The 27,472-nt window shown below is 43.8% G+C and overlaps 1 protein-coding gene across 3 annotated transcripts in view; it reads right to left on the bottom strand.

The window, feature by feature from the left end:
* Positions 1-27,472, bottom strand: part of ace (angiotensin I converting enzyme (peptidyl-dipeptidase A) 1) — a 194,497-nt gene continuing 167,025 nt past the window's right edge. For all 3 annotated transcript variants that reach the window (XM_041173612.1, XM_041173615.1, XM_041173616.1), the window contains 8 exons: positions 24,425-24,522; positions 23,306-23,475; positions 19,785-20,008; positions 18,165-18,309; positions 15,119-15,217; positions 11,757-11,879; positions 9,091-9,272; positions 1-1,845 (listed from right to left, as the gene is read on the bottom strand). In XM_041173612.1, coding sequence (XP_041029546.1) covers positions 1,631-1,845; positions 9,091-9,272; positions 11,757-11,879; positions 15,119-15,217; positions 18,165-18,309; positions 19,785-20,008; positions 23,306-23,475; positions 24,425-24,522 — 1,256 coding nt within the window. In that variant the 3' untranslated portion in view covers positions 1-1,630. The remainder of the gene's footprint in view (positions 1,846-9,090; positions 9,273-11,756; positions 11,880-15,118; positions 15,218-18,164; positions 18,310-19,784; positions 20,009-23,305; positions 23,476-24,424; positions 24,523-27,472) is intronic.

The following is a 27,472-nucleotide window of genomic DNA, read 5'->3' as shown; positions in this document are numbered from 1 at the left end:
TTTGAACCAGCTCAAGTATATTGTGCATGCTGTTTGTTAGAACAATTTCTTCAACCATATACTCTTGGTTTACATTCTCTGAACACTTCCTATGTGAATCACCACACAAAATTCATGCAATGGATGTATATATCTACATTGGAGAAACAATGTTATGGGCTAGATTTTTCTGGAACACAGCAGCAATTTTTCTGAGGATGCCTCTGGATTTGGTTTCCATGGTAAATTCTTGATATCAGTCCTCTCCCTTTTTCTGCTTAAGGTCATGGCTCCTTGCATGGGTTTAGTTCTCCACGAACGTTGCTTGCCTTCTGGGTTATCTTGCCGGAGCCGAGAGTTGATTTGAGTGCTAATTTGCTATTCAGCTACCCAAGGCATCACAGTTGAGTCTCACCTTCTCTTCAATCCATGTCTGCATAAGGTCACTTCCATGGGGGGTACCACAGGATGGCAATCAGAAGGGAAAACACTGACTAAACCTCACCTCCCCAGCACAGAAGGTGCATTGCAGAACCCCAACAGCCACCCTGATTGAGATCAGCAAACCTTGCACAGACTGCAGATCAAACATGGGACCTTCACTCTCTGTACTGTTCAACCCCTCATGGCAGAAATTCGTGGGCCATTGTTGGGCCAAATAAATTACATTTAGCACCTCTTCAATAGTTGGATATTTTAGGGGGGGGTGGGGGGGGGGGGGTGGGGGGAAAGGGGAGGGAAGCGGTGGAAACGATTTTAAGAAAAAAAAAGTCAAACTGCTTTCAAGGTCCTGTGAGGCTTTACCAAGGCTGGATGTAGAGTTGGGTGCAGTGCTGCCGTGTTGCCCATTTTAAAACAAGCTGTGAGTTTTGAGGTATGATGGGAATATCAATGATTTATGACATTTCCCCAGACTATTCACATCCTGCACTGAAATCCTGCGATTAATGATTTTTCCTTAAGATTGGTTGAAAGGTCCTTATGTTCTGCTCGAAACTTGGCAGTTCAATTGCTTGTTGATGCTATGCCAGGAGTGTGGGAATCTTACATCAGCTGCTCTCACGATTGAGGGTGCTACTTGGTGTGATGAGGGCACTGGGATACAGAGGCACAGCCAATGTGTTAAGGGTTGGGAGGGACTTCAAGGGAATTCTGGTATTCAGTAAAGAGGGGGCGGGGTGGGAGACAAAACCTTGAGCGGGGAAACATTCCCCTCATTTGTCCAATTCTAGAATGTATCAGCCCTGTCATCAGTTAAATGTTCGCTCGCTGTAGTGAGACATGGTCATAAGACAGACATTTTCAAAGCGGACAGACTCAGGGTCACAGCAACATCCAGAGAACAACATCACTATAGGACAGTATATCTTTGTCATGGAATCTCAACAATGTAACCTGACACTGCTCTAACTTACATTATTTTCACATTCAAAAGTTACAGCAAATCACAGGCATAAGAGAATCCTTTAATATATTATTTTACATCCCCGCACCAAGTATCTAATCGATGCTGAAGTGTCCAAAGTATGAAGACTGTCCACCCCAAGAGACTGATTAAACATTCTTACAGCAGATTTACAAATACAAATTGAGTGTTGAATTATTGTTTTTTTTTGCATAGTGAAGAGTTCTGACCTGATGAGATTTGTTTTCATTTCAATTCAAGTTCAGATGTCGATTTGTTAGGACGCCTCTTTTTTAAAATTATTCTTGCTACAAGGACTGTTACTGCTATGACCAGGGCAAGGGTCAGTACAAGCAGGATCCACTGGCCTGCTGTTGCCTGCTCTGGTCCTAAACTCATGCCCAGAAAATCCACTTGGCTGTTTGAAACTTGTGTCGATGGAGGTTCAACTGCGGCAAGAGCTGGAAAGAAATGTATGAAAGTTAATCCCTATTCTGATTAGCATACAGGGTAACATGAATAAATGTTGGAACAAAAGGAAGCCATTCAGCCCCTCAAACCTGCTCTGCCATTCTATCAGAATATGCCTGATCTTTACACCTCCATTTATTCTCCTTTGCTCCCTATCCCAGTCTGTCAATCAACTCTCAGCATGCACATCCTTTATGGAGAGAGTTCTAGATTTCCACAGTGTGTGTGTGAAAAAAAGCTTTTTGATTTCACTTTTCACTCTCACTCTAATTTGAAGATTATGCCCCTTGTTCTAGAGTCTCCCACTAGAGGAAATAGTTTCTCTCTATTTACCATATTGAATATATTTATCATTTTAGACACTTTGATTATATCACACAAAGGATAATAGGAATCTGGCATTCTCCTCCCCATTCCACGGAAAAGCTATGGAGGCTGGGGAGGCCAGATGACATTTTCAAGTCTGGGCTTGATAGAGTTTTGTTAGGCTGGGCATATGGAATAAAGGATCACTCCCTAATCTTCAATGCTGAAGAGAATACAAGCATGGAAACCTGTTCACATAACTTAACCTGATATAATTCTGGTGTGCCTGTGCTTCCCTTCCCTCCAAAACCAATATAACCAGGTGCCCAGAACTGAACACAATAGTTCAGATATGGTTTTGTCTTTATTCATCCACGGGATCTGGGCTTTATTGGCTGGGCCAGTGTTTATTGCCCATCCCTAATTGTCCTTGAGTAGGTGGTGGTGAGCTGCCTTATTGAACTATTGCAGTCCATGTGGTGTATGTACAACCACAGTGCTGTTAGGGAGGGAGTTCCAGGATTTTGACCCAGCTGGACTCAGATGGCTGGTATAGATCAGGCTGGTACCAGTGACTACACTGCAAAAATTGGCTGTAAAGCATTTTGAGATACCCAGAGGATGGTCATGAGAAGTGCTGTATAAATGCAAATTTCTCTCGGGTGATCAATCAATCCTGGGATCAATTAACTTCCTACAGTAAATTGGAGCCTGCTTAAGGCCCACGATGGGCTTAGATTTCAGCTGATAAGAACCTCTTTGATGCTGTTTCAGGCCAGTATAGTAGAGCTTCCTTGGGGATCTGGGAACACCTGGACATTCCCCCATTCCATTTCAGAGGAGTGGCAGGCCAAAGCTTTGCTCTACTGGAATTTCTAGGGCCGGTTTAACTAGATTCTACCCTGGATTTCTGTCCCGCTCAGCCTCTGACGCTCTGCTCCCTAGGGCCTCAGAGCTCTTGCATGCAAAAATGTGGCGTTTGTAAGGTACATTCCACATACCAGAGAGGACAATCTCAGGAGAGACTTCTTTATCTGGTAAAAGGTCAGGATTGGGTATTTGAGGTGAATAGCAGAAATGCATTTGAAGAGGAATCTGGTTAAAAGATGCAACGAGGTAGAGTTGTAGAAAGTTCATGTGAAACATAAACACTGGCACAGAGTGGTTGGGCTGACAGATCTGTTTCTGTGCTGTATATTTTACATAAATCTATGTAATATCTCAAAAGCAGGCTCACACTTCCACCTCGAGCTCCTGGTACATCAATCTTTGAGCTACACATTGCTAAAGATGAATATTTAATCTCTGCATTTTCAGTATAAACATTAAGCCCAAGTCTCTTCCTTGGCCATTGGCCAAGCTACTTATTCAAGCGGTTTTCATGGTTTTAACTTCCAGATTTACTGCACAAGTAATCCAGAGTTGGCGGAGAGTATTTCTGGCGGCTTCTGATCTCCTGGCCTAACTTTGGTGAGACATCAGCAGAAATCATGGAAATTTGTCTATTTTTAGCTGCCTATGTTGTTCCACCAGGAGCCCCACCCACCACACGGTGGTAAAATTTGGTACCTTTACATTGAAGTAGTGGGTCCAGGTCCAGCCTCTGGAGAACTGGCTAAACAATTTAGCCTTAGTATTTTAATAAAATTATAATTTGATCCCACTTATGTTGGATACCTGGATGTCCTGTGTTACAGTGGGTAGCATTCCTGCCACTGAACCAAAAGATCTGGGTTCAAGTCCCAATCCAGAACTTTATGGCCAAGGAACCCAACAGGTTGAGTATCAACCTACAAATCCTTTCAAAATATGCTGATGAGGCAGTAATAGCAGGAGAGATTCCTGGTCAGCTATGTGATTGAAAGAAATTGAAGCCTATACCATCACTATCCACAGCTCCAGACTATGATATGCATGTGTATGTTGCCACAGCCCCTTGCAACATACACATGCATATCATTTTAGGGGCCAGTTGGCTAGTGTAAATAAGATTGGTACCAGCAGCGCAGGGTTTGGTCCTCAGTCTGGTATGGGGATGGAAATAATCAGAGTTTGGCATTATTTGTAACTCAACTGCAGACATTTTCCTTCTTTATTTAAGGAAAGGTTTTTTAAAATATTCATTGATGTACACTGGCCAGCATTTATTGCCCTTGGTGGGTCTGGAGTCACATGAACTTTAGTGATGGGTTGTTACAACAATGGTTCAGTGTGGTTACATTCAGACTTATAATTCTTATAGAACTCAAATTCCACCATATGCCATGGTGGGATTTGAACCCTGGTCCCCAGAGCATTACTCTGGCATAATCACAGGATGATTAGTCTGGTGACAATACCACTATGCCATTGCCTCCCCATGGAGGTAGCTTTAATTAAGCAGGTCCTAGGAAATCACAGTCCCCCGGTCCAGCCATTTCTCAAACTCCCACAGTTTGTGACTGAAACGGTAACAATGCAGGAAACAAACCTGTTCACATTCCATATTCAATTCACTACTAAAAACTCAACCATATACCACAAATTAAGATAAAATAATCACAGTTTAAAATAACATATCTGACAGGCTTGATTTGTGATCCTGCTGACCTGGTTCTATTTTATTGTTGTGATTCCCAAAGTTTTTGATCTTTGGGTTTCTGTTTATCAGCATAGGGCAGGATGGTCCCATGATGGCTGATAAATCAATTGTTAAAGTTATTTGTTTCCAGTCAATTGAGGGCTAAAGGTCTAATGATTGACAGAATTACACAACAGACAAAACAAGGGCAACTTTATTACTATGGTCTCTGCTGCTCAGGCTAAACATCTGCTTCCCTCACTGGACATTGTTCATGTTGGACATTATGCATCTTGATCATGGCACATGTAGCCCAATCACACCCTGGACTTGTAAGGGTTAACATGCTCCGTGACTTAATCGGAGGAGATAAACTCGTCACTATCAACATCATCATAGCAAAATACAGGGAAGACAAGGCTATTCAACCCCTCAAGCCTGTTCTGCAATCCAATTATGGCTGACCTATATCTTCATTTCATTTACCTGCCTTGCTTCCACAGGCTTAATACCGAACAAAAAGGTCTATCAGTCTCAGTTTTTAAGTTTTCAGGAAGAGGGTGCCAGATTTCCATGACCCTACATCCTTAAACAAACTAATTCTAATATTAAGGGAGGGACATAATCAGCTGGAGATTGTCCTATCAGCATGGCAACAGTATCCTAGGCTTTAACAGGAGCATGGAACATAGGAGCAGGAGCAGGCCATTCTGCCCATCGAGCTTGCTCTGCCATTCAATATGATCATAGCTGATCATCCACTTCAATGCCTTTTTCCCACACTATCCCCATATCCCTTTATGTCATTGGTGTTTAGAAATCTGTCAATCTCTGCTTTAAGCAAACTCAATGACTGAGCTTCCACAACCCTTTGGGATAGAGAATTCTAAAGGTTCACCATCCTCTGAGTAAAAAAAAAAATTCTCCCCATCTCGGTCCAAAGTGGCTTCCCCCTTATTTTGAATACAGGAGCAAGGAGGTTATGATAAACTTATATAAAACTCTGGTTCGACCTCAGCTGGAGGATTGTGTCCAGTTCTGGGCGGCGCACATAAGACCATAAGACTTAGGAGCAGAAGCCCATCAAGTCTGCTCCATCATTCAATGAGATCATGGCAGGTCAGATAATCCTCAACTCCATTTTCCTGCCTTTTCTCCATAACCCTTTATTCCCTTATTGATTAAAAATCTGTCGACCTCCACCTTGAATATATCTAAAGACCCAGCTTCTATAGTCCTCTGTGGTAAAGAGATCCACAGATTAACAATCCTCAGAGAAGAAATTCCTCCTCATCTGTTTTAAATGGGTGACCCCTTACTCTGAGATTATGGCCTCTGGTTCTAGACTCTCCACAAGGGGAAACAATCTCTCAGCATCTACCCTGTCAAGTCCCCTAAGAATCTTATATGTTTCAATAAGTCACCTCTCATTCTTCTAACCTCCAATGAGTACAGGTCCAACCTACTCAACCACTCCTCATAAGAAAATCCCTCCATTCTTGGATCAACCTAGTGAACCTTCTCTGGACTGCCTCCAATGCCAATATATCTTTCCTTAGATAAGGGGACCAAAACTGTTCACAGTATTCTTGGTATGGTCTAACTAGTGCCTTGTAGAGTTTTAGCAAGACTTCCCTAATTTTTATACTCCATTCCCTTTGAAATAAAGGCCAATGTTACATTTGCCTTCTCTATTATCTGTTGAACCTGTATGTTAACTTTTTGGGATTCATGCACAAGGACTCCCAAATCCCTCTGTGCTGCAGCTTTCTGCAATCTTTCTCTATTTAATTACTATTCAGCTTCTCTATTCTTCCTGCCAATGTGCATAACCTCACATTTTCCCACATTATATTCCACCTGCCAAGTTTTTTCCCACTCACTTAACCTGTCTAAATCCCTCTTAGACTGTGTCATCCTTACCACTTGCCTTCCCACCTATTTTTGTATCATCTGCAAATTTGGTAGTAGTAAAATCACTCCCCTCATCTAAGTCATTAACATATATTGTAAATAATTGTGGCCCCAGCACTGATCCCTGTGGCACTAGTTACAGGTTGCCATCTGAAAATGCCCCCTCTCAACTCTCTGTCTTCTATTAGCTAGCCAATTCTCCTTCCATGCTAATATACTTCCCCCAACATCATGGGCTCTTATCTTATTGAGCAGTCTTACCTTATCTTATTAAGTGTGGTACCTTATCGAACACCTTTTGGAAATCCAAGTATATTACATCTACTGGTTCCCCTTTATTTATCCTGCTTGTTATCTCCTCAATGATTTCTAATAAATTTGTCAGGCATGATTTCCCCTTAATGAAGCCATGTGACTCTGCTTGATTAGATTATGTAATTCTAAATGCTCTGCTATTACATCCTTTATAACAGACTCTAACATTTTCCCAGTGACAGATGTTAAACTAACTGGTCTGTAGTTACCTGTTTTTTGTCTTCCTCCATTTTTGAATAAGGGTGTTACATTGGCAGTTTTCCAATCCTCTGGGACTTTTCCAGAACCTAATGATCCTTGGAAGGTTACCACCAGTGCATCCACTATCTCTGCAGCTACTTCCTTTAATATCCTAGGATGCAAACCATCAGGTCCAGGGGACTTATCAGCCTTTGGCCCCATTAGTTTCCCTAGTACTTTTTCTCGAGTGATAGTTATTGTATTTATTTACTCCCCCTATTTTTCCCCTTGATTATTTAGCATTGGAATGCTATTAGTGTCTTCTACCATGAAGACTGAAACAAAGTATTTATTCAACTCCTCTGCCATTTCCTGGTTCCCCATTATTTCCCCAGCCTCATTCTGTAAGGGGCCTATGTTCACTTTGGTCTCTCCCTTCTTTTTCATATATTTAAAGAGGCTCTTGCTATCCATTTTTATATTACTTGCTAGTTGACTCTCAAAGTTTATTTTCTCCCTCTTCTTTTTTTTTGGTCATCTTTTGTTGGTTTTTAAAACTTTCCCAATCCGCTGGATTACCACTAATCTTTGCCACATTGTATGTCTTTTCTTCTAATTTGATATTGTCCTTAACTTCCTTGGTTAACCATGGTTGGTTTATCCCCTTCATAGAATCCTTCTTCCTCACTGGGATATATCTTTGTTGTGAGTCATGAACTATGTTCTTAAACATCTGCCATTGTTCATCAACCATTTTTTTTGCTAAACTCCTTTCCCAGTCCACTCCAGCCAACTCTGCCCTCATTCCTTTGCAATTACCCTTATTTAAGTTTAGCACAGTTGTTTCTGACCCAAGTTTCTCAGTCTCAAACTGAATGTTAAATTCCACCATATTATGGTCACCGTTTCTTAGGATATCTTTTACTCTGAGATCATTTATTAAACCTGCCTCCTACACATTACCAGATCAAAATAGCCTGGTTTCTGGTTGGATCCACAACATATTCTAGGAAACTGTCCCAAATACACTCTATGAATTTTTGCTCATGGCTACCTCTGCCAATTTGATTTTCCCAATCTACATGAAGATTAAAGTCTCCAATGATTAATTTTTTACATGCCCTCATCATCTGCTGTTTATTCTCTGTCTTACAGTATAGCTACTGTTGGGGGCCTATAAACTACTCCCACCAATGTCTTCTTCCTCTTTTTATTTCTTACCTCCACCCATATGGGTTCTACATCTTCCGATTCAAGATCCTTTCTTGCTACCGTATGTAGTCCATCTCTTCCTAACAAAGCTACCCCACCGACCTTTCCTTTCTGCCAGTCCTTTTGAAAAGTCACATGCCTCTGAATATTTAGTTCCTAGCTTTGATCTCCTTGTAACCAAGTCTCCATCATGGCTATAAGATCATAGCCATTAACCTCTATTTGTGTTGTTTAGGAAGGATGTGAAAGCATTGGAGATAGTGAAGAGAGTTTTCACAGGAATGGGTTCCAGGGATGAGGAATGTCAGTTACATAGCATGCTTGGCGAAGTTGGGGATGAGGAAATTTGGGTGAGGAAGCTGCGGTGTGAGGAAATTTGATAGAGGTATTCAAAATCATGAGGGCTCTGTGCAGAGCAGATAGGGAGGAACTGGTTCCCATTGGTGGAAGGATTGAGAGGGCATAGATTCAGGGTGATTGGAAAAAGAAGCAATGGAGACATGAGGAGAAACTCTTTCACGCAGTGAGTGGTTAGGGTTTGGAGTGTGGTGGAGGCAGGTTCAATCAAGGCATTCAAGTGCGAATTAGATCATGGTCTGAAAATGAAAGATGTGCAGGGTTTACGGGGAGCAAGCGGGGGCATTGGAGGCGGTGTACTGCTCTTTCAGAGGCCCAGCACAGTCACAATAGGCCGAATAGCCTCCTTCTGTGCTGCAACAATTCTGTCATTCTGCAACATTTTGCTGACCTGGAGTCCAGTCATAGTGAGGCCATCCCAAGGTCTCATTATTCTTTCTGTTTTTGTCAATGAGCCAATCTGTCAGTGGCTGGAAGTATTTCAGCAGGGAATTAGCAGACATCGTTGAATTCCCTGTGATCATCTTCATGGCCTCGGGCCAAGGTTTGCTGCTTCCCAGTTTCAAGGCATCCCTAAGGTGGGAAATACAACAACAACTTATTTTACAAAGTGCCTTTAATATAAGAAATATAAGGTGCTTCACAAGGCGTTATAAAGCAAAACTAGACACTGAGCCACATAAACAGATATTAGGGCATATAGCCAAAATCTTGGTCAAAGCGATAGGTTTTAAGGAGAACCTTAAAGCAAGAGAGAGAGGCTACACTCAACCACATTACAACAGTAATTCACCATATGTGAAGTTCCTGGAAAGTATGATTAAATGCCATTTTGAATGAACAATTTTGAACAATGTGGTTTCTCCAATTCCTAGACATGCAGCTGCATGGTAACTGAGTGAGAATGCTAATTTAGGCCCGGATTTTCACCATGACAGAGAGTCTTTCTATTGCAGCAAAAATCCGGGAAATGGACGAAATGTCAATGTCCTGCCACTGAACCCGGCATTTCCCATCTTCGTGGTGGAGGGACTAGAGTTGGGCCAGGTTTCATGCAAGTGCCATCTGTCGAGGCAGCTGGCCATTTAAACCACCAGCTGCCTACACTGGAGTGAGATTTTGGAAGAACAGGAGTGCGCAGAGTAGAACAGGTAAGAGGATGTCCAAACTTGGTGATTCCTTCAGATAGCCAGGAGAGGTAAGGTACCCCTTTGGATAGGGTCCCAGGGTACCTTTGAGAGAGGTAAGGCACTCTTTGGGATTGTTAGAAGTGAACATGATTATGCACTTTTTACGCACAAACTCACTGGAACTGACAAGCTGGAAAAGAGCTGTCCAGTTGTCAAAACTGTGCAGTAAGTGTCATAGCTGTCAAGGAAATGTTCAAGCATACTAGATGAGTTGGCATGGAGTGGGTAAGGGAGGTGGGTGGGGGGCATGAGTTGGCATGAGTTGACACTAAGTTGGCATGGGGGTATAGGGGAAATGGGGGTAGGTAAAGGAGCACTAAATTGGCATAGGGGCATCGAGCCATGGGAGAGGGTAGGGGTTATGTGTTGGCATAGTTTGGCATGGGTGATGCATGGTGAGTATGTGGTGTGGTGAGGGGTGAGGGCTGGAGGGATGTTTTTTGTTTTATTATTACTTTGTATTTATTTAACCACAATGCCGGAGCAGAGAGGCAGGCCTTATGCCCAGCCCATCTCCTGGGATTTCTTCCGGGATCGCTCACCCCAACTTGTTCCTCAGCACACCCCCACTCCCCCTACCAACCCCGGCCCACTAACCCTTGACCAAAAACCCCACCGATCTCACCGGATATCTCCCAACTTGGCGAACCCAACCCGGGGATGAAAGTTTAGGCCTCTTATTGTTTAGAAAGAACAAAGAAAAGTACAACATAGGAACAGGCCCTTCAGCCCTCCAAGCCTGTGCCAATCATATTGCCCGTCAATTAAAACATTTTGCACTTCCGGGGTCCATATCCCTCTATTCCCATCCTATTCATGTATTTGTCAAGCTGCCTCTTAAACACCACGATCGTACCTGCTTCCACTACCTCCTCTGGCAGCGAATTCCAGCCACTCACTACCCTCTGCGTAAAAAACTTCCCCCGCACATCTCCTCTATAGTTTTCTCCTCTCACCTTAAACTATAATTTTCTCCTCTCACCTTACATTGCACATTGTGGGTGATTTTATGTTATGGATTCATGTCCACTTGTTTCACTTAAGGACTTTATAATTGAATACACTTCTAGATACTGTCCATGAGGAAACTTTTCACCTTATCCAGAACAGTAGACCTGGAGGACATGGCATGTTCTTAAAGGGGAATTTTAAAACCAATCTGTAGACACAATCGCCTTGTCCCTTGCAGAGGGGGTGGTGGTGTGGGAAGGATCTGGGGCACCTCAGCCCAGCGTCTGAATCATCACTATTAATATACAACAGTTAGCAATGTGAAGGCTCCGGGACACAGGATTTCAATTTTCTTTAGGATTTTAACTCAACTCTTTCCTGCTTGTTGTAGAGTGGGAGTGGAGGGGGGTGGGGTGGGGTGGGGGGGCGGGGGGGGGTGGTTGGGGGGGATTGGCGGGGAGAAGCTTCGTATCGAGGCCAGTGTTTCAGTGAGTGAATGGTTAGTCTAAGGAACATATTCATTTTGGAGGCAATGGGAACTGTGCTGATTCATTAAAATGAAAATAAGATTGATTTCTTTTAGAAAATAACATTTTGGGATAGGGTAAGTGAGTTATTTGAGACACGACATGGTGAGTGCAGCATGCTTAGGACAAAATTGGTGACTTTGGTTCCCACAACAGGTTACAAAGCTCTCCACCGATGGGCTTTTCCTCATGACCTGTCTGGTTCTGTTGTAGAGTCATTGACAGAGGGTGATCACTGTGATTAGTCAATAACTCCATTGTGGTTGTAAGGATGGTAGAAGATGAACTAAATGGATCTTGAGCATTTTCCTCCAGTATTTCCTATATGTTCTGAGCGTCATGTCCAAAAAAGGTTTGAGGATAGGAAGACATCTTGCTTTGCATCTTACCCAATGCGTTTTCCTGCAGCTTTTGATTTGTAGATGTCACATTTGTACAGAGGTCCTGTTTGACCAGCGACTTTACAAAGGCTCTCGTGGAACTGGAACTGGATGACGAAACTCACAAAGTATCTGAGAAAGAGTAAGACATACAGTTGGATCCCAGATGTGGCATTTAAATGGGCATATTAATGAACTAAGATTCTGATGATAGGTCACAGATCTGAAATGTTAACTCTTGCTCTCTCCACAAATGCTGCCAGACCTGCTGAGTATTTCCAGCATTTTCTGTTTTTATTTCAGATCTCCAGTATCTGCATTATTTTACTTTTGAAACCTAGTACTGCTCTGCTTGCTCACCCCAGCACTATATTAGCATGATATTGTGAGGCATTGTCTAATCCAATTTCATTCGGGTGTACTATGTGATGAGCCATGTTAGAGAACTGCTTTCAAGTTGGAGGTCCCCCGAGTCTCTTGGTCATCTTAAGCGGCCCTCTCTTGTTGATTTTTCAAACTGGCTCCTAAAAGCTCCTACAATCCCATTCCCTGACTCTCCCACTACTTACAGCTGAATGGGAGGAGGGGAGGCTTCACTCAGCAAGAATGAATCAATTAACTTCATAGCCTCAGGTTCTGGGAGACATTTTGCTCTTGTTATAGAATATTGAGTAAATTCCACTTGTATTAGCATTGCCAATGACAGCTCACCTAGACCCAGGCCATGACCTTTAACCACACAATTCAATGTTTGTCACAAGATAAATCCCAACCAATGTAACAAGGAGTATTTTTGAATTTATATTTAAGTATTCATTGCATTAAAATAATTATCTTTTTATTCTGATGGTGGATACAGTGGAAGCTGTAAGTTTGATTGCCAACTCCACTTGGGCATGTTGTGGGAGCATCATCACACAGAGTCAAACAATCTTATTCTATCTCCAGTTTTTTTAAATAATAAATGGAATAGTTAAAGAAAATGTAAAAAACTACAACTGTTTAATGTCCCAATGAGTTTTCTCTCCCCAGGTTTGCCCGCAGTGGTGTCTAGGAGATTAATCTTTAATTTTAGGAGATCCCAGCATGACCCAAGCTGTTAGTGGTAAATATACAATTCTCCAATCTGTTATCAGGATACACGGACACCGTGATAGAAACAAAAACTGTGGATGCTGGAAATCCAAAACAAAAACAGAATTACCTGGAAAAACTCAGCAGGTCTGGCAGTATCGGCGGAGAAGAAAAGAGTTGACGTTTCGAGTCCTCATGACCCTGCAACAGAACTGAGTGGATATTAGGAGAGGGGTGAAATATAAGCTGGTTTAAGGTGGGGGTGGGGATGGGGGGAGAGATGTGGGGGGGGTGGGGGTGGGGTGTGGTTGTAGGGACAAGCAAGCAGTGATAGGAGCAGATAATCAAAAGATGTCACAGACAGAAGAACAAAGAAGTGTTGAAGGTGGTGATATTATCTAAACGAATGTGCTAATTAAGAATGGATGGCAGGACACTCAAGCTACAGCTCTAGTGGGGATGGGGTGGAAAGGCTAACAGGGCATAAAAGATATAGATTTAAAAATAATGGAAAAAGGTGGGAAAAGAAAAATCTATATAAATTATTGGAAAAAACAAAAGGGAGGGGAAGAAATGGAAAGGGGGTGGGGATGGAGGAGGGAGTTCAAGATCTAAAGTTGTTGAATTCAATATTCAGTCCGGAAGGCTGTAAAGTGCCTAGTCGGAAGATGAGGTGCTGTTCCTCTAGTTTGCGTTGGGCTTCACGGGAACAATGCAACAAGCCAAGGACAGACATGTGGTCAAGAGAGCAGAGTGGAGTGTTAAAATGACAAGCGACGGGAGGTTTGGGTCTTTCTTGCGGACAGACCGCAGGTGTTCTGCAAAGTAGTCGCCCAGTTTACGTTTGGTCTCTCCATTATAGAGGAGACCGCATTGGGAGCAACGGATGCAGTAGACTAAGTTAGGGGAAATGCAAGTGAAATGCAGCTTCACTTGAAAGGAATATTTGGGCCCTTGGACAGTGAGGAGAGAGGAAGTGAAGGGGCAGGTGTTGCATCTTTTGCGTGGGCATGGGGAGGTGCCATAGGTGGGGGTTGAGGAGTAGGGGGTGATGGAGGAGTGGACCAGGGTGTCCCGGAGGGAACGATCCCTACGGAATGCCACCGGGAGGTGGGGGGGTGGGGTGGGGGGGGGGTGAAGGGAAGATGTGTTTGGTGGTGGCATCATGCTGGAGTTGGTGGAAATGGTGGAGGATGATCCTTTGAATGCGGAGGCTGGTGGGGGGATAAGTGAGGACAAGGGGGACCCTATCATGTTTCTGGGAGGGAGGAGAAGGCGTGAGGGCGGATGCGCGGGAGATAGGCCGGACACGGTTGAGGGCCCTGTCAACGACTGTGGGTGGAAAACCTCGGTTAAGGAAGAAGGAGGACATGTCAGAGGAACTGTTTTTTAAGGTAGCATCATCAGAACAGATGCGACGGAGGCGAAGGAACTGAGAGAATGGGATTGAGTCTTTACAGGAAGCAGGGTGTGAGGAGCTGTAGTCGAGGTAGCTATGGGAGTCGGAAGGCTCATAATGGATATTGGTGGACAGTCTATCACCACTAGGCGACTGCTTTGCAGAATACCTGCGGTCTGTCCGCAAGAAAGACCCAAACCTCCCTGTCGCTTGTCATTTTAACACTCCACCCTGCTCTCTTGCCTATATGTCTGTCCTTGGCTTGCTGCATTGTTCCAGTGAAGCTCAATGCAAACTGGAGGAACAGCACCTCATCTTTCGACTAGGCACTTTACAGCCTTCCGGACTGAATATTGAATTCAACCACTTTAGGTCTTGAACTCCCTCCTCCATCCCCACCCCCTTTCCGTTTCTTCCCCCTTCCTTTTGTTTTTTCCAATAATTTATATAGATTTTTCTTTTCCACCTTGTTCCATTATTTTCAAATCTTTATCTCTTATGCCCTTTTAGCCTTTCCACCCCACCCCCACTAGAGCTGTACCTTGAGTGTCCTGCCATCCATTCTTAATTAGCACATTCATTTAGATATCATCACCTTCAACACTTCTTTGTCCTTCTGTCTGTGACACCTTTTGATTATCTGTTCCTATCACTGCTTGCTTGTCCCTACAACCACACCACCCCGCCCTCACTTCTCTCCCCCCACCTTAAACCAGCTTATATTTCACCCCTCTCCTAATATTCACTCAGTTCTGTTGCAGGGTCATGAGGACTCGAAACGTCAACTCTTTTCTTCTCCGCCGATGCTGCCAGACCTGCTGAGTTTTTCCAGGTAATTCTGTTTTTGTTACACTGACACCATCATAGGGCTGGAGAAAGATCCATGTCAAAGACACACCTGACGTAAGGAACACTTGAAGGAATATGAAACTTTGCACCAGGGTCAAAATCTTCCTCTGAGCGAGGGACAGGAGGGCACACACCCTGATATTTTAACCTGTAAGAAAGAAGTACAAAGTAAGCTGGACAGCCTTACAACAGTGGCCTAGCCAGGACTCCATCCTCAAACTGATCCACTTTGGGGAGTTACTGGACCCAGAATCTGAGAGGTCAACAAACAAAATGAAATTTGCAAATGGAAGAATGCTTTATTTGGGCAGTATAGAAACATAGAACTTATAAATAAAATATACAAATATTTTACATATTTACATATGATTGTATATTATATATTTATATACAATAAATATGTAAAACATAAAATATATATGGTTTCTGTATGTGTTGGGGAGGTGGTGACATAGTGGTATTGTCACTGGACTAATATTCCAAAGACCAGGGTAATGCTCTGGGAACCTGGGTTCAAATCCCTCTGTGGCAGATGGTGAAATTCAAATTCAATTAAAATCTGCAACTAAAAGTCTGATGATGACTGTGAAACCATTGCCAATTGTTTTAAAAACCCATCTGGTTCACTTATGTCCTTTAGGGAAGGAAATCTGCCATCATTACCTGGTCTGGTTTACATGTGACTCTAGACTCACAGCACTGTGGTTGATTCTTAAAAATGCCCTCTGAACAGGAATTAGGGATGGGCAGTAAACGCTGGCCTAGCCACTGATGTCCACATCCCATGAATGTATTTAACAAAATGCACTGGTAGAGGAGTATACTTGAGGGTTGAAGCAGTTTTAAATAATTTATTCTCAAGACGTGAGCATCACTGGCAAGGCCAGCACTTATTCCCCATCTCTAGTGACCTTTCTTCTTGAACCACTGTAATTTATGTGGTGCTGTTAGGGAGGGAGTTCTAGGGCTGCAGTGATGTAATAGTGATATGTTTTTAAGTCAGGATTATGTGTGTCTTGAAGGGGAACTCGGTGGTAGTGGGTGTTCCCATGCTCCTGCTGCCCTTATCCTTATAAATGTAGAGGTTGCAGGTTTGGAAGGTGCTTTCAAAGGAGCCTTGGTGAATTGATGCAGTGCAGTGCAACTTGTAGATGGCATACACTACTGCCAATGTGTGCTAGTGATGAAAGGAATGAATGTTTAAAGTGGTATATGGGATACTGATCAAGTGTGCTGCTTTTTCCTATATGGAATTTGAGCTTCCTCAGTGCTGCTGGAGCACTCATTCAGGCAAGTGGAGACTATTCCATCACACTCCTGACAGGAGCCTTGTAGCTGATAGGAAGATGTTGAGAAATTGGATGGTGAGTCACATGCTGCAGGATATCCAACTTCAGATCTTCCTCTAGTGGCCAAACCATGTTTGCTCCCTGCAGTTCAGTTGAATTGGTGGCATTAGTTGGTGGTTTTGTTGGGTCAGAGTGCATCCCTGAACTGGGTGTTGGGAAAGCAGTGCAATCTCACTCTTTAGTGTGAAAAGCTGGACTTTAATGCACTTCAAATATAATGTGACATCAGACACATGCATTCACGTGTTCACTGTTACTATTGTATCACTGTCACACGTGACAACTTGAGAACATGTTTCTAACAATCTAGTCAACCAATTGTATGATTTAGATTATAATTACCAATCATAATGTCAATGCCAAATGTTTTGCTTTTACCAAACATCTAATTGTTTGATTGGCTGCTCGAAGAGAGTAGTTGTCCAATGTCAGGTTTCAATGTGATGAGTTGTTAATCATGTCAATATCTAAATATTAATTTGATTTTTTGCATCTGAAGCTCAATAGTTAGAACTGAACGTCAATCAATCTTAACAAGTACTTCATGAAAGTAGGAGTTGTTGGCCATTATTTGAACACAGAGTTCAGAGCCCTACTCATAGGTTTAACAGGACCATGATCATCTGATGAACCTTTTGTATATTGATGATAAATCTAACAAGATCATCAAAGATATCAGCTCAATAATTGCTGTAAGCACATTAGAAAGAAATGAAATTGGATAGAGGAACAAAGGAATCCAGGAATATAATTATACAGATCACTATGATGGATGACACAGGTCAAAACACCCATAAAAACATCAAGCCAAACACAAGGGTTTTTCTTGAGCAATGGAATTCAAGTACACGGGTTATACTAAACTTATATTGAACCCTGGTTCGACCGCACTTGGAGTTACAGTTGCCATGTTATATAAAGGAAATAGAGGCACTGGATGGGGGCCAGCACCATAACTGTGAAATTAAACCTATTAGGAATGAATTAACTGGCTGGATGTCTGTTGTATTAATAAGAGAAGCCTGAGGGTGACATAACAGATTTAAAATTATATAAATAATTTTGTAGAGTAGACACAGACCAATTCGACTTGTAGAGAAGAGAAAAACTAGCGTCCATCAATAATAGGTGAGTCAAGAAGTCAATTGTAAATTAAGAAGAAACCTCTTTACTCAGAGAGGTAGCGCGAATGTTGAATTGTAACACAGGGAGTGGTTGAGGTGAATGATATGGATGCATTTATGGAGAAGTTCAATACGCAGGCAAAGAAATAAAGGGTTATGTTAATAAAGTTCGATCAAGAAGGAAGGGCAGAAACTCAGGTGGAGCATAAACTCTTGCATAGATTAGTTTGATCAAAAGGCCTGTCCCTGTGCTGTACTTTTAATAATTTCTTATTAGAATAACCTCACTTTATTTAGCTGTCTCTGTGTTTCAGTGTCTCCATTTCACTCTTAACTGGTTTCACTCTGTTTTGTTTTTATTCATTCTAGGCCAGCATTTATTGCACTTCCCTAGTTGCTCCTGAGAAGGTGGTGGTGAGCTGCCTTCTCAAACCACTGCAGTCCATGTGCTGTAGGTACACCCACAGGGCTGTTAGGAAGGGAGATCCAGGATTTTTGCCTAAGGAATGAGCAATCATTTTCTGCCTGTCACAAGGTGATAGCATTCTTTTCTCCCTATTGTTTGTAGTTCCCTGAATCTCTCTCTGTTGTTATTTTATTTGTGGTTGTCTCTGTATTGTACCTGAGATTCCACCACTCCTGGTTGTAAACATCTTCTGGGATCCGTCCATCAAACACCTTCCATCGCCATTGATCCATCAAGTAGCTGAATGGAAGGAAAGCAATCTTGTCCAAGGCCATGCTCATCAGGTAGTTAATATCGCTCTCTGGGTAAGAGGAATGTCCAGAAATTATATTCCACAATTGTTGATATTTCATCAATTATTCTCAAATAATAACTCCACTTCCTGACTCTAAGGTCAACAGACTCCTGTTATCGGCCTAAATGGACGGACAGCACAATATGCTGCAAATAAGTAAGGCCATTTAACCCATCTTAGCTCATTCATCTAGAACGATACCACACTCCCCTGTCACAATATCTAACTGCTTCTTAACTGATCCTGGGTCGTTATCCTTCACTATTGGGTTTGGGAGCACATTTCATTTGTTGGTATTAGAATACAAGGAGTTAGAGGTCATGCTTCAGCTGTACAAAACTTTGCTTAGACCTAGGAGCTAAATGAAGTGCTCCTGTTCCTGTTTCTATTTTCTTAAAAATTGAAGGTCTCATGCCACAAGGAAAGCATTGGAGCTGGTGCATTGGTCAATATTTATTTCTGAATTAGCATCACCAAATTGAACTATCTTGCCATTATGACATTGCTGCTTATGAGAGTTTGCTGTGAGCAAGTTGGTTGCTGTGCTTCCTTTATTATAACAGTGACTACACTCCAAAAACACTTCAATGGTTGTAAACCACTCTGGAATGCCCTGAGGGTGTAAAAGGTACACAGTCTCATTACTTTCATGCAGAGTATTAGGTCTCTGGGCACAATTTTACAGATCCCTGCCGGTGGATTTGAAGGTTGGAGGGGGTCTAAAAATGCAGCACTTGGCCTCCCCACCCACCCTCGACCTGTCTCCCATTTACAGGGGGCAGTAGAGGTGACAGGTAGCCTGCTTAACTTTGCGCCTATTGAGGCCCTTAAGTGGCCAATTAATGGTCATTTATTTTACCTGTGACGGGGAGAGTCCCATGCCAAGCGAGTAGCCTGGCAGTTTTTAGTTGGCCAGCTGGTGTCGGGCTTTGGTGGGAGGGAGAACACCTCCTTTGGGGGTCTCCTGTGCCCATCGGAGGCACCCCATCCAAGCTCAAACAATCTCCTGTAACCCTTCCCCCCTTGAGCTCTCAAACCCCCCCCAAAACCCTCTTACCCCGTCATGGGGACTGCCTGCCACCCCTGGTATCCCGGACCTACTTTCAGTCTGGCCTCCATTGGCTTCTCCTGTTTGGGAGCAGCCTGTAGTCCCAGCAGTGGTCACTGCTTGAACCTGCACGCTGCTGGGACTACAGAGTTGCCAGCCATCTGATTGGCTGGCAGTTTTCTAGGATGGGTGGTGGAAGTTTTGGCCTCAGCCAATTAATAAATTGCCAAATTTTAAATGGTTGCCAGGCAGCTGGTAACTTTTTGGGTGGTGGGGGTGGGGGCAGGAAATCACGCCATCCAAAAAATCCTGCCTTCTGAGTTAAGCCACCAATCTCTGGACTTTCTAACCACAACTGCCTGTTCAAGGTAACGACTAGCAATCATTCCCCTTTGACCTCAAAGACATTCCACAGGTAAGAGCCTGCAATTACCTTGGTTATTTTCCACCTTGTTGAGGAGTCCGATGCTGTGGAGATGTTTGGGAGTGGATACTGACAGAGCCATAACATCTCCAATGGCCTCGTGGAACCCAGGGTTAGCACCATCTCGGAATGAGATGGGCTGGTCTTTGTACTGAAGGAAATATTGAATGTGGCCCATTTCGTGATGAACCGTTATCAGGTCCTCCATGTTCACCACCGTGCACTGCTTAATTCTGACAAAAGAACAAAAAATGTCTTGAAAGGACTTTTGTAGCACTTGGCAATAGGGGCAACCCTCCGAGCAATCCACTGTGGCGGGAAATCGTGGGCAGCCTATTGCCAACATGGAATCATAGGCTGATTGTGGCAGAGGTTGTTGATGGTTGTCACTGTGGGGTCTTGGACTGCCAGGCTTGGCTTGAATCTGGGTTGTAAAGGAAATAATTACTGGTCAGCCTGTGGGTGGGAGGGTCACGTATTTTGGAGCAACACATTGACAGAGACCTGTCAGGGCAAAGAGTGGAGTTGTTCTCTTATAAACCATTCATTACCAAGTGGTGACAATCATATGGCAACCGACTGCTCCACGATTACTTGGCATTGTGCACCTTACTTCCTGTCCAGTGAACCACACTTTGTCTTTGGGCAAAGAGAGTAAACTGATCGGATTTTCCTGGCAGCATGCCATCTTGCCAATTCTGTCGTTGCTTTTGAGTGCAGGATGGAGGGTCTGGGGGTGGAGGTGCAGCTAACCTGACCCACTGGAGTTTCTGAATAGTCGGAAATAGGCAGTAGTGATCTGGCAGGACCAGGATTCAGGTTTCCCACTGACTCAACAGGCTTCTGACTCAGAATTGACAACCCAGGAATGTTATGGCATGGAAAGCATCCATTCAGCCCATCATGCCTGTGCTGTCTTCATCTGCTTCTTTATAGATCTGGCTCCCCCCACTGTTTCTGGGTGTGCGTTCCATGTCTGAACAACACTCTGCTAAAATAAAATTCCCCTTACCTCACTCTCCCTTCATTCTTTGGGTGATAATTTTAAATTGTCACCTGTCAGTTACTGTCCAATCAGTGGAAGTAATCCTTCCCCAGACAATGGAACAAAACAGCTCATCATTTCAATCAATTCGCCCTTAAACCTGCTCTCTTCCAATGAGAAGAGCCTTAGACATTCCTCAAAACTAAATCCATTCACATCATTCATCCCTTTCGCTCTGATCAGCTACAACTCAGTGATAGCACTTTCTGGTTATTAGGTCAGGGGCTCAAGATCCACCCCAGTGACATAATCCAGAGCCGTCTTTCCAGGCTGACCAAGCCTGTGGGGGAAAAAAGTAAGGGACACCTCAACAAGGGGTTGGGGGAGTTAGTGTCTGGGGGAGTGGGAGACTGGGGGGGAGGGGAGGTGGGGGGTGTTGCTGATGAGGCCGTTGGCCAGGTTTAGGGGGGGCTGAGAAGAATGTTGGGAACATTCAGAGGAATGAAGTGCACAATGTCTACTGGGTTGAAGGAGATCCAAAAGAATTGCCCAGAAACAAAACCATGCCCTTGCAACAATATAAAATACTTTACTTACATTTCTTTCTGTTAGTGACAGGAAACAGAGGGTAATTATAAATGGTTGCTTTTCAGATTTGAGGAAGGTTTGCAGTGGAATTCCCCAGTATAAAATAAAGGGAGAAACTAAAGGAGGTGCAGGACCAGAGGGACCTCGGTGTATAGGCAATTAGGTCATTGAAGATGGCAGAACACGTAGAGAGAGCAGTTAATGAAGCATACAGTATCTTAGGCTTTCTTAATAGGGGCATTGAGTGCAAGAGTAAGGAGGTCATGCTGAACTCGTGTAAGACACTATTTCTGCCTCATCTGGAGTACTGCGTCCAGTTTTGGGAACCATACTTGAGGAAGGATGTGAAAGCATTGGAGAGAGTATGGAGAGATTCACAAGAATGATTCCAGGGATAGAGAACTGTAGCTATGAGGATAAACTGGAGAGATTGGGATTGTTTTCCTTGGAGAAAAGGAGGCTGAGAGTAGATTGATAGAGGTATTCAAGATCCTGAGGGGTATGGAGAACATCAAGAACTAGAGGGCACAGATTCAAAATAATTGGCAAAGGAGTAAAAGTGATATGAGGAAAATTTTTTCACTAAGAAGCTGGCTGGAGTTTGGAACAAATTTCCTGAGAGGGTGGTGGAGGCGGGTTCGAGGTATTCAAAAGGGAGTTGGATTGCTACCTGAAAATAGAGAACGTGCAAGGTCACAGGGATAAGGCAAGGGAGTGGGAGGAGGTGGAATACTCTTGCAGGGAGCCAGTGCAGACTCAGTGGGCCAAATGGCCTCCTTCTGCACTGTAAATATTCTGTGATTGATGCATCCTACCTTCTTGACCCAGTCGACTCTACACGCTGCTCCCCAACACACAAACATACACATGCACTCCTCCTCCAACAGACAGATGCAGAAGCCAACTCCCCAAAGCCCCCTCACCAACTCCTCATCAATCAGAAGCCCCTCTCCTCAAAACCCCCTACCCCAGCTCACTCAGAGGCCTCTCTTCCCAAACTCCTTCCCCCCACTAAATCAGCAGACCCTCTCCCAACCCCAGGCTTTCCAGGCCCCCATCTCAGGTTTGCCAGACAACCCCAGGCGGGTTTGGCTGTCCGCCACCCTTGGGCATGCTGGACCCCTCCCCACTTTTCCGGGCTTGCCTGGACCATGGGTTCTGGACACGTCCCCATCTCCCATACCTACCTGCCGGACACCTTCGAGTACACAAGTCGCATTGCTTCAGTTCCATGTTCTCCTGGCTGCTCCTTGTGGCTGAGTGGGTTCTGGGCCCCCAGTAGGACAACACAGTTTGGGCCAGTGCTCCTAGTCCCCAGTTTTTACTGGTGTTCCGTTTTAAGGTATACAGGACCAGTTCAGACCAGTGTCCTTATTTCCCAGTATTTAGAGTTTCTTCATTCCGGCATGCACAGCAGCACAGTGCAGACATTAAAGATGCTCGGGTAGTAGCAAGAGTTTCCCCAGTCTCTGCCTGGAGGAATCCAGGACAAATGGTGCTCCAGGAAACCCATGCGCAGGAAACGGGACAATAAGGACAATAATGGGACGATGCCGTTAAAAACCCAGATGGTTGGTCACCCTGCCCCTTTCAGATGAACAGTTAACATGTGGCCCTCTCTCCCAGAAGGAAAAAAGCAGTAAAAACTGGGAAATAAGAGTGCTGCTCCGAACTGTTCTTTCCTTCTGGGGTGTTGGAGGGAAGTAAAAGATCCCACGACATTATTCAAAGAAGGGCCAGGGGAGTTCTCTCCAGGGGCCTGGCCAATATTTACCATCAAGCAGCATCATTAAAACAGATGATTGGGTCATTATCAAACTGCTGTTTGTGGGACCTGGCTGTGCACAAATTGGCTACCGTATTTTGCTGGTACATTAGTGACTCTACTTCAAAAGGCTTCATTAGCTGTGAACCTATGATGCCTCTCAGCAATATCCTGCTAGCCCCCGACACTAACCTAAAGTCTTTCTTGTTGAAGAAGTCCCAGGCGGAGGCATGGCAAACAACTTCACGGTCCGCCGGTTTCACAATCATCGACTTTTCCCAGAATTCCTTTGGCATCGGGATGAGGCCAAGTGATGTGAAGAAGCGGTCTGATTCGTTAAACATTCTTAAGGGATTCCAGTTCTGTTTACAACAGAGATTGTGTTAAATGTAGTAGAATAAATTGAACCAAACAGAAACAATGCCACCCTACCATGCCTTTCTCTTGCTTGCTGTCCGCTCTGTACTCAACACAGTGACATACAAGATTCTTGAGTGCAGAGAACAGACGGATGACCTATTACCAGGCTTGGTGAACAATGCTGTATCTGTACAGCACAGTCGAGTATCAGAGGCATCAATGGGCTACAGTAGGATATCATTGTGAGAGCTAGACTGAGGTCTACCTGTACAGATTAAATAAGGGTTACATTGTGTTGAGTTAGATTGGGATCTCATTGTGTAGTGGTTAGATTGGGATATTACTGCACGGGGTAAGACTAGATCTAACACTGTGGGGTTAGGTTGAGATTTCATTGTACACAATTTAGATTAGGATCACACTGTGCTGGGGGTGGATTGGGACCCCTCTGTGTGGGTTAGACAGCAATCTCCCTGTTCAGTGGGATAAGTTGGAAGTTCTGTCAGAGGGTTAGATGGTGATCTCACACTGTGGGAGTTAATTATGGATTTCACTGTGCTGGGGTTAGTTAGGGATCCCATTGTGTGGGGGTTTGATTGGGTTCTCACTGTGCGATGGTTGTATGTTGACGGCACTGAGTGGTGGTTGCAAAGGGACATTACTGTGCAGCATCTGATATGGAGCTAACTGTACACGTTTAGATTGAGGCACTGCTGTGCATGTAACATTGGGATCTCACTGTGCGGGGTTTCAATTGGATTTCACTGTATGGATTCAGATTATAGTCTCCCTGTGTGGGGCAATAATGAAAACTTGCGATACAATCATAGATGGGTATCGCTCTCTGCAGGTTTAACCTGGGATCTCACTGTGCAGGGTTTAGGTTTAGTTTGGAGTAGAAGGGCGAGGAAGGAGCCCGGTGGAATGTGAAGTATTCACTTAGAGACTAACCTGGGCCACCATTTGAGGTGTAGCATCAACGTGGCTGGCACTAGGATATGGCATCACCAATTTGTAGATATTGTTCCATGATTGGGCCCACATATTTCCTGGCAAAGCAGAAAGATAATGTTAACCAGATGCAGAAGACACAAGTGTTTGTCTTATTGTTAATGCATTGTTACTTCATCTGCTTAAACTTCTGTTTATGATGGTATCAACTCAGAAAATCTACAGGTGCAGTCATGGAATCAACCACATTTTTCTTCCCCCTCCATGAATCAGCTGACAGTGCACTTGCTTCTGAGTCGGTTGTGGGTTGAAGTCCACTCCAGAGACTTGAGTACCAAATCTAGGCTGACATTCCAGTGTAATCTGAGGGAGTGGTGCATTGTTGGAGGTGCTGTGCTTTGGATGATTTATGAAACACAGTAACTCCAATCCCGCCGACAGCACTTCCCCGTGTGTGCACATGTCAGTGCAGAAGGCAATGACCTCATCTGCAGGAGACACACATCCACCCTCCTAAATAGTGTTAGCTTCTTTTTGGCGGTGTTCAAACTTTTAATAATGAATTTTATTTTATTGCTCTTGTATCCCCAAAATGGTTTCTTCCACAATAAAACAACGCAGCCAGGTGGGCCACCCCTCCAAATAATTAAATTGCTCGTCCAAAATTTCACCAATTCCACACTTCCTGAGCCCTCCAGTGGACAGGGACTTGAGGCACAGCCATTCCCTGCCTCTGTCTCTCTTGTGTTTATTTTCTCACTCCAGCCTTTTCTTTCCATATTTCGTCTTTTAACATATTTCTAAGATGACAGCAACATGGTGTGTCATTTTAATTGGAGGCTGGGAGTAAGGATTGGCTGACGGAGTGGGTCCCCTTTGCCACTTTCTCACTCTAGCCCTGTCTATGAGGTTTTGGAAGGGCTGTGGATCGAGGTGATTGTTAAAAGTGTTCACTTGATGCTGCCAGCACTGCAATATTTCCGATTCTAGGGCCAGCAATACCTGCTCAGGTGCCCGGCTGCACATTGCCCCCTATAGAGATGGGGCCACACATATAACTGCGCATGCAATTGACAGGAAGCACAGCCATTATTAAACCCTGCCTGCCTTCTCAGGAGGATGGAAAAGATCTCATTAATTGAAGAATTGCAGTATTTAGAAGACAAGAACGAGAGTTCTCCCCAGCTGGCCAATATTTGTCCCTCAGCTACTTTTACAAAAAGAGATTACCGCTCATTATCACATTTCTGGGAGTTTGTTGCATCCAGATTTACTGTGTTTTTCACATTAATGATTTCGGTTGTAAGAAAGGTATTGCAATTATCATGGGTGATTTTGATCTTCATATAGATTGGATGAATCAGACTGGCAAAGCTGCCTTGGAAGCTGAGTTCATGGAGTGTGTTAAAGACAATTTCTTAGAGCAGTATGTTCTAGTGCGAACCAGACTATTCGAGACCTCGTAATGTGCAATGAGACAGGATTAATGACCTCATAGTAAAGGAGCCTCCAGTGAACAGTGATCATACATGACAAATTTCACATTCAGTTTGAGGGTGGGAAGTTTTGGTCTAAGATTGGTGTTTCAAACTTAAATAAAGGCAATTACAAGAGTATGAAGACAGAGTTGGCTAAAGTGACCTGGGAAAATAGGTTAAAAACTGACAGTAGTGAGGCAGTGGCAGACATTTAAGGAGATACTTCATAACTCTTAACCAAGATATATTCCATTGAGAGAGAAAGACTCTACGAGAATGATGCAACATTCATGACTAACTCAGGAAGTTAGGAATAGCATCAAATTGAACGAAAGATTCAATTCTGTGAAGATTAGTGGCTGGTCAGAAGATTGGACAGATTTTTGAAACCAGGAAAGAATACCTAAATAAAAATGCGGGAGAAATTATGATGAGAGAAAACTAGCTAGAAATATAAAAACAGATAGTAAGAGTTTCTAGTGAGGATAAGACTGGGAAATTAATACTCAGAAACAAGGAAACGTTGGAACCATTGAACAAGTATTTAGTGTCTGTCATAATTGTAGAAGACACAAAAAACATCTCAAGACTACTTGAAAGTCAAGATGTAAAAGGGAGGGAGGAATGTAAAACAATCATGAGGAAAAAGATACTGGGATACCTCCAGAACTCAAGGTTGACAAGTATCTTGGGTCTGGTGTCCTGCATTCTAGGGTTAGAACCATAGAAAAGTTACAGCACAGAAGGAGGCCATTCAGCCCATCTTATCCATGCCAGCCCCAGGACACCCAGGTGCTCTTTCTAATCCCACCTTCCTGCACCTGGCCCATAGCCCTGCAGTTTACAGCACTTTAGGTGCAGATCCAGGTACTTTTTAAAAAGAGTTTAAAGTTTCTGCCTCTACCACCAACTTGGGCAGTGAATTCCAGACACTTAGCAGAGGTGGCTGCAGAGATGGCAGAGGCATTTGTTGTGACCTTCCAAAATTCCCTAGATTTTGGCAAGGTCCCAGCAGATTGGAAAATCACAAATAGCAACAGCAACAGTTCAGATCCAGCAGAAGTGGCGGCACAGTGGCATACAGTCGGGAGGGGATTGTCCTGGGATTCTTCAACATCCGGGCCCCATGAAGTCTTATGGCATCAGGTCAAACCTGGGCAAAGAAACCTTTTGCTGATTTCCACACGCCGTTCCCCCTCAGCTGATGAATCAGTGCTTCTCCATGTTGAACACCACTTGGAAGGAGCACTGAGGGTGATAAAGTTGCAGAATGCACTCTGGTCTATGTCCATCACCAAGAGTGGCTCGGTAGCACCGCTACTGACCTAGCTGGCCGAGTCCTAAAGGACATAGCTGCTAGACTGGGTTTGCGGCAGGTGGTGAGAGATCTAACAAGAAGGAAAAACATACCTGACCTCATCCTCACCAATCTACCTGCTTCAGGTGCATCTGCCCATGACAGTATCAGTAGGAATGACCATTGCACAGTCCTTGTGGAGATGAAGTCCTGTCTTCACATGGACGATACCCTCCATCCTGTAGTGTGGCACTACCACTGTGCTAAATGGGA

The sequence above is a fragment of the Carcharodon carcharias genome, chromosome 23, assembly GCF_017639515.1.
Source record: "Carcharodon carcharias isolate sCarCar2 chromosome 23, sCarCar2.pri, whole genome shotgun sequence".
In the NCBI taxonomy this organism is placed as follows: domain Eukaryota; kingdom Metazoa; phylum Chordata; class Chondrichthyes; order Lamniformes; family Lamnidae; genus Carcharodon; species Carcharodon carcharias.
This window is presented reverse-complemented; position numbering and strand designations above follow the sequence as displayed.